This window comes from Zalophus californianus, chromosome 16 (assembly GCF_009762305.2).
Source record: "Zalophus californianus isolate mZalCal1 chromosome 16, mZalCal1.pri.v2, whole genome shotgun sequence".
Lineage (NCBI taxonomy): Eukaryota > Metazoa > Chordata > Mammalia > Carnivora > Otariidae > Zalophus > Zalophus californianus.
Window position 1 is genome coordinate 34,761,758 of NC_045610.1, and position 9,739 is coordinate 34,771,496.

The 9,739-nt window shown below is 43.2% G+C and overlaps 1 protein-coding gene across 1 annotated transcript; it reads right to left on the reverse strand.

Annotated features, from left to right (window-relative positions):
* Positions 1 to 5,874: 5,874 nt before the first annotated feature.
* On the reverse strand, positions 5,875 to 7,458 carry LOC113939075 (importin subunit alpha-1-like). Its single transcript, XM_035724727.1, has one exon. The coding sequence runs from the start codon at positions 7,456 to 7,458 to the stop codon at positions 5,875 to 5,877; it is 1,584 nt and encodes a 527-aa protein (XP_035580620.1).
* Between the last annotated feature and the right edge of the window lie 2,281 nt (positions 7,459 to 9,739).

Genomic DNA, 9,739 nt, shown 5'->3' on the forward strand with positions numbered 1-9,739 from the left:
TATCATAAAAGCCATCTATGAAAAACCTACAGCGAATATCATTCTCAATGGGGAAAAGCTGAGAGCTTTTCCCCTAAGGTCAGGAACGCGGCAGGGATGTCCACTCTCACCACTGCTATTCAACAGAGTATTAGAAGTCCTAGCCACAGCAATCAGACGACAAAAAGAAATCAAAGGCATCCAAATCGGCAAAGAGGAAGTCAAACTCACTCTTTGCAGATGATATGATACTGTATGTGGAAAACCCAAAAGACTCCACCCCAAAACTGCTAGAACTCATACAGGAATTCGGTAAAATAGCAGGATATAAAATCAATGCACAGAAATCAGTGGCATTCCTATACACCAACAACAAGACAGAAGAGAGACAAATCAAGGAGTCGATCCCATTTACAATTGCACCCAAAACCATAAGATACCTAGGAATAAATCTAACCAAAGAGGCAAAGGATCTGTACTCAGAAAACTATCAAATACTCATGAAAGACATTGAAGAAGACACAAAGAAATGGAAAAACGTTCCATGCTCATGGATTGGGAGAACCAACATTGTGAAGATGTCAGTGCTACCTAGAGCAATCTACACATTCAATGCAATCCCCATCAAAATACCATCCACTTTGTTCAAAGAAATGGAACAAATAATCCTAAAATTTGTATGGAACCAGAAGAGACCCCGAATAGCCAGAGGAATCTTGAAAAAGAAAAGCAAAGCTGGCGGCACCACAATTCCAGACTTCCAGCTCTATTACAAAGCTGTCATCATCAAGACAGTATGCTACTGGCACAAAAACAGACACATAGATCAATGGAACAGAATAGAGAGCCCAGAAATGGACCCTCAACTCTATGGTCAACTCATCTTTGACAAAGCAGGAAAGAATGTCCAATGGAAAAAAGACAGTCTCTTCAACAAATGGTGTTGGGAAGATTGGACAGCCACATGCAGAAGAATGAAACTGGACCATTTCCTTACACCACACACAAAAACAGACTCCAAATGGTTGAAAGACCTAAACGTGAGACAGGAGTCCATCCAAATCCTAAAGGAGAACACAGGCAGCAACCTCTTTGACCTCAGCCGCAGCAACTTCTTCCTAGAAACATCGCCAAAAGCAAGGGAAGCAAGGGCAAAAATGAACTATTGAGATTTCATCAAGATAAAAAGCTTTTGCACAGCAAAAGAAACAGTCCACAAAACCAAAAGACAACCGACAGAATGGGAGAAAATATTTGCAAATGACATATCAGATAAAGGGCTGGTATCCAAAATCTATAAAGAACTTATCAAACTCAATACCTAAAGAACAAATAATCCAATCAAGAAATGGGCAGAAGATATGAACAGACATTTTTCCAAAGAAGACATCCAAATGGCCAACAGATACATGAAAAAGTGCTCAACATTGCTCGGCATCAGGGAAATCCAAATCAAAACCTCAATGAGATACCGCCTCACACCAGTCAGAATGGCTAAAATTAACAAGTCAGTAAACGACAGCTGTAGGCGGGGATGCAGAGAAAGGGGAACCCTCCTACACTGTTGGTGGGAATGCAAGCTGGTGCAACCACTCTGGAAAACAGTATGGAGGTTCCTCAAACAGTTGAAAATAGAGCTACCATACGATCCAGCAATTGCACTACTGGGTATTTACCACAAAGATACAAATATAGGGAATCAAAGGGGTACGTGCACCCCAATGTTTATAGCAGCAATATCCACAATAGCCGAACTGTGGAAAGAGCCAAGATGTCCATCGACAGATGAATGGATAAAGAACAAGTGGTATATATACACAATGGAATATTATGCAACCATCAAAGGAATGAGATCTTGCCATTTGCAACGACGTGGATGGAACTGGAGGGTGTTATGCTGAGTGAAATAAGTCAATCAGACAAAGACATGTATCATATGACCTCACTGATATGAGGAATTCTTTATCTCAGGAAACAAACGGAGGGTTGCTGGAGTGGTGGGGGATGGGAGGGATGGGGTGGCTGCGTGATAGACATTGGGGAGGGTATGTGCTATGGCGAGTGCTGTGAATAATGCAAGACTGTTGAATCACAGATCTCTACCTCTGAAACAAATATTGCAATATATGTTAATAAAAAAAGAAGAAGATAGCCTAGGGGAAGAATGAAGGAGGGGAAATCGGAGGGTGAGACCAACCATTGGAGAGGATGGACTGAAAAACAAACTGAGGGTTCTGGAGGAGAGGGGGGTGGGGGGATTTGTTAGCCTGGTGATGGGTATTAGGGAGGGCACATTCTGCATGGAGCACTGGGTGTTATGCACAAACAATGAATCATGGAACACTAGATCCAAAACTAATGATGTAATGTATGGTGATTAACATAACAATAAAAAATTAATAAAAAAACAAAAGAAATAGAAATGCACTGTGTCAAGGTTCTGGAGGCTGAAAGTCCAAGATCAAGGTGTCGGCAGGGCCCGTTCCTTCTGGGGACTGCGAGGGAGAATCTGTTCTGAGCCTCTCTCCTGGCTTCTGGTGGATTGGGGGCAATCTTTAGCATTCCTTGGCCTATAGATGCATCATCCCTGTCTCTTTGCCTTCGTGTTCATGCAGTGCTCTCCCCATGCACGTCTATGTCTGAATCTCCCCTTTCTTCAAGGACACCAGTCATATTAGATAGGGCCCACCCTGCTCCAGTAGGACTTCATCTTATGTTTAACTACATCTGCAATGACCTTATATCAAAACAAGGTCACGTTCTGAGGTACTGGGAGTTAGAACTTGAACGGGTAAATTGGGTGGCTGAGAGGGGACAAAAGTCGACGCATAATAGGCCTAAGTCCTCACAGAATCAGAATACAATAATCTGAAAGGGTATGCTCCAAACAATACACACTTTTCCACAGAAACTCAAGTTTTTTCCTTACAGAGCTGGGTTGAGAGCATCCATAAAAAAAAAAAAAAATCAGGAAATATTGCAAAAGCGGAGACCTGGATATTCAGAACTTGCTCCCAGTTTTTTTGTACAATCCATCTAAAGAGTGTAAATTCTGTTCTGCTGATCATTCTCTAAATAGCCGAATGGAAAGAAAGTCACAACTCGAAAAGGCTAAGGAAGAGCCCACTGCACCAAATTTACCCTAAAAATCTTTTTGATCTAACTCATTTGTAATGGAAGCTGACTGGGCTGATTTGGAGGGGAGGGGGGAATCTGTTATAATAACAATAATTCATTAATCTATTGCTTTCTAGTATAATTCTCATGACCTTTTGAGGTAAGTTTTGGTTCCCATTTTTAGGGGTGGGAGGGACAGAGGGAGAGAGAGAAAGAGCATCTTAAGCAGGCTCCACGCCCAACATGGATAGAGCCCCATGCAGGGCTCGATCTCATGACTCTGAGATCATGACCTGAGCTGAAATCTAGAGCCGGACTATTAACTGATTGAGCCACCCAGGCGTCCCCCTCTCTGCCATTTTTTAAAAGAGAGCTGAAGGATGTAAATGAACTCCCCAGAGCCAGAAAGCTATACACAGGATGTATGGCCAGTATCCTCACTCTGCTTTATCTTACTGTCCTGCCTTCTTTCCCCTTCGTCCAAATATCCTTAACCATTATTAAAACTGCTGATCAGTATTTGTTTCTCATGCCATATCCGAATTCTTTCTGGAAATGGAGCAAGGAATACCTAAGTTAGAAGCAGTACAACCGGGACTTGAATGCAGTGATTCTGCCTATATCAGCACACATACTGAGACAATGAGCCCTGCCCCCCAAACACCGCCCCCACCCCCACCCCAGGCTCCTTTCTCAGGGGTTCTGCTGTGCAGGGCTGGTGTGCAACACTGGTGGTCAGAGCCCTAGAAAAAAAAACTGACAAGTGCCCCAGATTCACACAGGGAATCAGGCTTTAGCCAAAAAACATGAAAAAAAGAAATTATAGCCCCTTGTAGCATCCTCCTGTCAACAAACTCAACAAAAATGAGAAGTGTGGGATCTCAGAACTGCAAGTACCTGGATATGCTGTGTGGAGAGGCTCAATGAATATTAGCAGGTGCTCAACAAATATTAATTTAGTTAATTTCCTCCTTGTCACCACTTGGGTAAAACCAGACCCACCTAGCTTGCACGCTTAATTCATCCCCTTCAGAACGTATTTTTCATGCATTTTTCTGTGAAGTAGAAGGGATATATAGAGTATCCTTTTTACATGATGAAAATGTTCTGGAGCTCTGTTGCATAATAATGTCAATATATTTAATTGAACTGTACCCTTAAAAACAGTTAAGATGGGGCATCTGGGTGGCATAGTCAGGTAAGCGTCTGATTCTTGGTTTCAGCTCAAGTCACGATCTCAGCAGGGTGTCTGCTTGAGACTCTCTCTCCCGCTCCCACTCCTACTCAGGCTCTCTCTCTCTCTAAATTAAATAAGCAAATCTTTATTAAAAAAAATACCTAGTGTTGGTGATACCTGCATTATGCCACACTTTCTTAGTTTGGCATGTTAACTGCAAAAAAAAAAAGGGAAGAAAAAAGTAAAAAGACATTTTCAATGGGATGGGGCTTGATCTAGGTATCTCTGGGGAGGAGGCTGCTTTTCAAGAGATTCTCATGATAGCCGCTTCCTTTCTCAGATTGATGGTAATCTGGATGAACCCTGTCCCCCCAAATCTCTGCACCCACCCTGACCCACCCCCAAACATACCTATTCCTTCAAACCATCCTCTGTGAGTGAAAAGCAACAGTAAGCAGTGAAAGCTATTACTCAAATATAAACTGCATTGGTGACAACAGAGAAAGAGCTACTTTCTCCACCCAGGCTGAGAGAGGAGAATCCTTAAAGAAACTCCAAATGGATCTTTTATTCATCAAATATTTACTGAGCACCTACTACGTGCCAACCACTCTGGTGGTTTCTGCAGACTATAATTCTAGGATGTGGTGCACATTTCTCTGCTGAGTTACCACTATTGCATAGGGGTTGGGCAAATTCTGACTCCTGGAAGCAAATCATTAGCTAATCCCTTGCACAGATGGAGACGTCAACTAACATTGCAGTAGAGTGCAAATCCCTCTTTCCCTGGTTTAGCAGTGTCCTTATATTTCCTACAGCTGCAAACTACATACTTCTTCTTGCAACGAATTCATGTGAATCAAAGGCTTTGCCATGCTTCATAGACCCTTCACAAATAAAATTAATCCAGCAGGAAGGAGGCATGCCCTGCCAGGGTGACACACACAATGAGAGAAGAGTGGAGCACCAAATCCTTTCACTCCAGCCTCCTCTTGAACCTGAGAAGCACTGAGGACCAGAGCTGGAGAGAATCTCAGGAACTGTCCAGACCCCACGTCTTCTAGTTACAGTGGGGGAACCCCGAGACCCAGAGAATTTAAGCAACTTGCCCGCAGTCTACACAGCTGGAGCTAGAACACAGATCTCCTGACTCCAGGCCAGGGACTTTCCCAACACACCATAAAGGGTTGGTTTGATTTCAAAACACCCACCCTTTCTCCTCCTACTGATTTTCCATACCTGTCACGTTGTTATGTGTTTGCTTGCTGTAGGCTTCATATTACTGGGGCTTTTCATAGTAAAGTAAGGGAGAACCTTGACTTGAGGGCTTCTTTTATTTTTTTTTTTTTAAGAAAAGAGTGGAATTTAATCTTTATTTACAGGACACTGCAAGAGAGGAGATTCTACATAGAAATAAGAAACCCACTGAGGAGGAGCTTCATACAGGTTGTACAGTTTGGAACTGGTCAAGTAGAGTTTTGTTGTAAAAAGTGCTACAATAACAAAACACATTTAAAAAGAGTTCTTAGTAGAGAAACAGTAAGACAAACTTCTACCAAACAGAGTACACAACAAACCACTTTCTGCCTCATCTGTACAGTCTAAAAGTTAAAAGTCCCGGGAGTGCCATCCTGAACTTGGAACGTATAGCCTTCAGAGGTAGTTTCTGGCACAACATTCTGATCTTCCTCTTCCTCTACAGAGAAATACTTCTCAATCAAGTTTAATGAAGCTTTGTACACAGACTCATGTTCATGGTTTTGTAGAGCTTCAATTTTGTCCAAACCTCCACATTCTTCAATCATTATACTAAGTTTCTCGGTTTCACCTAGTTTCTCAGCAGCCTGAAAGATGTTTGAAATGGCATCCAGAATAACCAGAATAATTTTGGTGTCTTTTGCAGTTAAGAGGTTCATCAGTGGTTCTATTATGCCACAATGAACGAGGTATATAATCTGTTCAACTGTCCCACCACTTGTATAGTTGGTCACAGCCCAGACAGCTTCCTTTTGTGTCCTAAAGGCTGCCTTAGAGAGAACACCAACGAGGAATGGGACTAATCCATGATTCACAACTTGCTGTATCTGGTCCTGGCAACCAGCTGTAATGTTTGACATTGTCCACGTAGCTTCCTTCTGAATATTAGTTTTGGGGTTCGTTAGGAGGCTGGGAAAAACAGCAAGTGCTCCTGCATCTATTACAACCCGAGTCTGTTCATCTGTCCCAGTAACGATATTTCCTATGGCTCTTAGTGCAGGAGTCACAATGGGCAATTCAGTAGCTCCTAGAAGCTTCACAAGCTGGGGCACAACTCCTGTTTTCACAACCATTTCAATCCGTTCATTTGGACCATCAGTAAGGTAGGAAATGGCCCAGCAGGTATCTGCCAATACTTCTGGATCATCATGATGCAGGAGACAAACTAAGGTAGGAAGAATAACAGCATCTAATGGGGGTGCAGGATTCTTGTTGCGACAAAGGTTTGAAAGTGTCCAAGTAAGGTTACATAAGTAACCACATGCTAAAGATGACATATCAGGAACTGCAAGGAGAGCCAATAGTGGGTCAACTGCACCATACTTGATAATCAAGTCTCGAAAAACTGAACCATCACCTGCAATGTTTCCTAGAGCCCATACAGCTTGTTCACTGATGTGGGCATGGGAAGATGCCAACAGAGAAATGAATGCTGGGATAGCACCTCCATCTACCACAGCCTTGGTCTGTTCTGACGTCCCAGAAGCAATGTTAGTGAGAGCCCAAGCAGATTCAAACTGAATGGGACTACAATCCGTTCTGCCCAAGAAGGACACAAATTTTGGAATCAAACCAGCCCGGATTATGTTGTCTATGGGGGGCTGTTTTTCCCTAGAAAGCAGTTTCCTAGCAGCTTGAGTAGCCTGGAGCTGGCTTTCCAAATTGTTACTATTTATGCCTTTGACAATGTCATCAACAGACCAATTTACAGTGCCCTGGTTGTTGCGGTTTTCCTGTAGTGGAGAGGTAGCATCATCAGGAAACGAGCTTACGTTTCTCCTTTTCAGCATCTGGTCATCCTTCTTAGCTTTCCTTAGCTCCACATTAACTTCTATTAGGCGCCGCCTCATTTCTGTACTGTCTTTCCCCTTGTTCTTGAATCTGTTAAGGCGAGCAGCTGGTGAATTAGCATTCTCGTTGGTGGACATGGTTATGAGACAAAGGGAGAAAGCTACACAGCCGGCTCAGGCTTCCACAGGAGGCTGTCCGGGGCGCGCAAGCCGCAGGACAGCTGCCCTCAAAACGTCCACCACGGATCACCCCAAAGATGGTGTCTTGAGGGCTTCTTTTAAAAATTCAGGCTAGGGGCGCCTGGGTGGCTCAGTCAGTTAAGCGTCTGCCTTCGGCTCAGGTCATGATCCCGGGCTCCTGGGATTGAGCCCCACATCGGGCTCCCTGCTCAGCAGGGAGCCAGCTTCTCTCTCTCTCTCTCTGCTTCTGCCCTTGCTCATTCCCTCTCTCTCTCTCTCTCTCTGTCAAATGAATAAGTAAAATCTTTAAATAAAATAAAATTTCAGGCTAGCTCTTAAGATCATTGGAGAATAACAGGCAGCCGTTTTTAACCACATGAAAAAAATGCCAGAGCGCCTCCCAGACCTACTAACTCTGAATCTTCAAGAGGTCTGGCACTGGTATTCTTTAAGCTCCCCACGCGACTCCGGAGGTTGGAAATCATTGCTCCAGTTGTTTCAGAGCCAGTTCTGGGAATGGTCCTTTCATGGGGCCCATTTGTGCAGCACAATCATTTGACAAAGAAACTAATGCTTGTAAAGTGTAAGAAAGTCAGAGGCGAGAACACACACACAGACATCCCCCTTCTGCTATAAAAACAGAAATGTTCGATAAAATACCTTAAATATATAAAAGTACATAGTTATGGGATAAACAAATTAACTGTCCTACATTCATACAATGCAATAGCATTCAGTAACACAAAATAGTAAATTACTGAAACACGTATCCATATGGGTGAATCTCAAAACCACTATGTTGAACAACAGAAGCCAGATACAAGAAAACAAGAGTGCGTCTAGATCAAGTTCAAGCACAAACAACAGTCACAGGGATGAGAATCAGGTTAACTCTTGGAGGAAATGGTACTGCCTGTAAGGAGACTTTACAAGGGTAAGAGAAATGTTCTCTCTTGATCTCAGGGTTGCTTCTTAAGCACACTTAAGTTTTTGTCTTTTACTGTATGTAAATTATACCTCCATAAAGCACGGTTAACATGAAAAAGCAAAAGGACAAAACACAAATCTGCGCTCAAAAACAGGAGAAGAGAAAAAAGGACTGGAAGAATATCAAGTTCAATTTTTTAAAAAAATTCAGGACTTGCCTGTTGGGAGAGAAGGAGTGGGTCTGTGCGTGGCGGTGAAGGAAAGCTCGCCTTTCTCTGCAGTGTTTCCTACATTCCATGCCAAGCAAATAGGATAACGTCATTTTTAATTCCGGGCTATCAGACTATGGGTATTTGTTAAATTATCTTCTCCACTTTTCTGTTGTTTTGTTGTGGTTGGTTTTGTAGGGGGGATTAGTTTGTTTGTTTGTTTTTAAGATTTTATTTATTTATTTGTCAGAGAGAGAGAGAGCACAAGCAGGGGAAGCAGCAGAAGCAGAGGAGAAGCAGGCTCCCCACTGAGCAAGGAGCCTGATGTGGGACTCGATCCCAGGACACAGGGATCATGAAGCTGGGATCAGGAGCCGAAGGCAGATGCTTAACCAACTGAGCCACTCAGGCGTCCCTTCATTGTTTTTCTTGTTGTTGTTTGTTTGTTTTAAGGAAAAGGCGAGATAGAAGTGAAAGAGAACCCAAGGTCAGAGAGCAATGAGCAGAAACCACAACTTCTGTCCCTGAGTTCAGTCATCTTTCCACTCTCCAAAGCTGGCTGCTAGGGGCATTCTCCCACAAGCGTGTGCATTCAAACAGCTCCCCGGGGAAAGGGCCTCGCGTGTTAATAGCTGTTACGCCCTGTAGTATTTGCATTTTATATTCACTTTGGGTGTTAATGGCATCCCTTTATTCACTCAGATGGAAAGATGAGCCACAGCTACTCCTCTGAAGAATGTGATATATCTTAGTTTCCTCATCTACAGAATGAATAGATTGAACCAATTGATCTGTAAATTCCTTCATTTGTTCAGGCGACTGGTCAGCTACTTGTTTTAAGTTTTCACTGTTTGCCAATCTCTGATACTATGTCCCTCTCAGGTCTGATGGTCCATGGACAAATCGATCCAATCCATTTATTCAATTTGGAGGAGACACAATTCAGCCCATAATATGGAGCTTTGAAAAACAGCAATGCTGGGGTGGGGGTGCCCAGGTGGCTCAGTTGATTAAGCTTCCAATTCTTGGTTTTGGCTCAGGTCATGATCTCAGGGTCGTGAGATCAAGCCCTACCTCAGGCTCTGAGCTAGGCATGCAGTCTG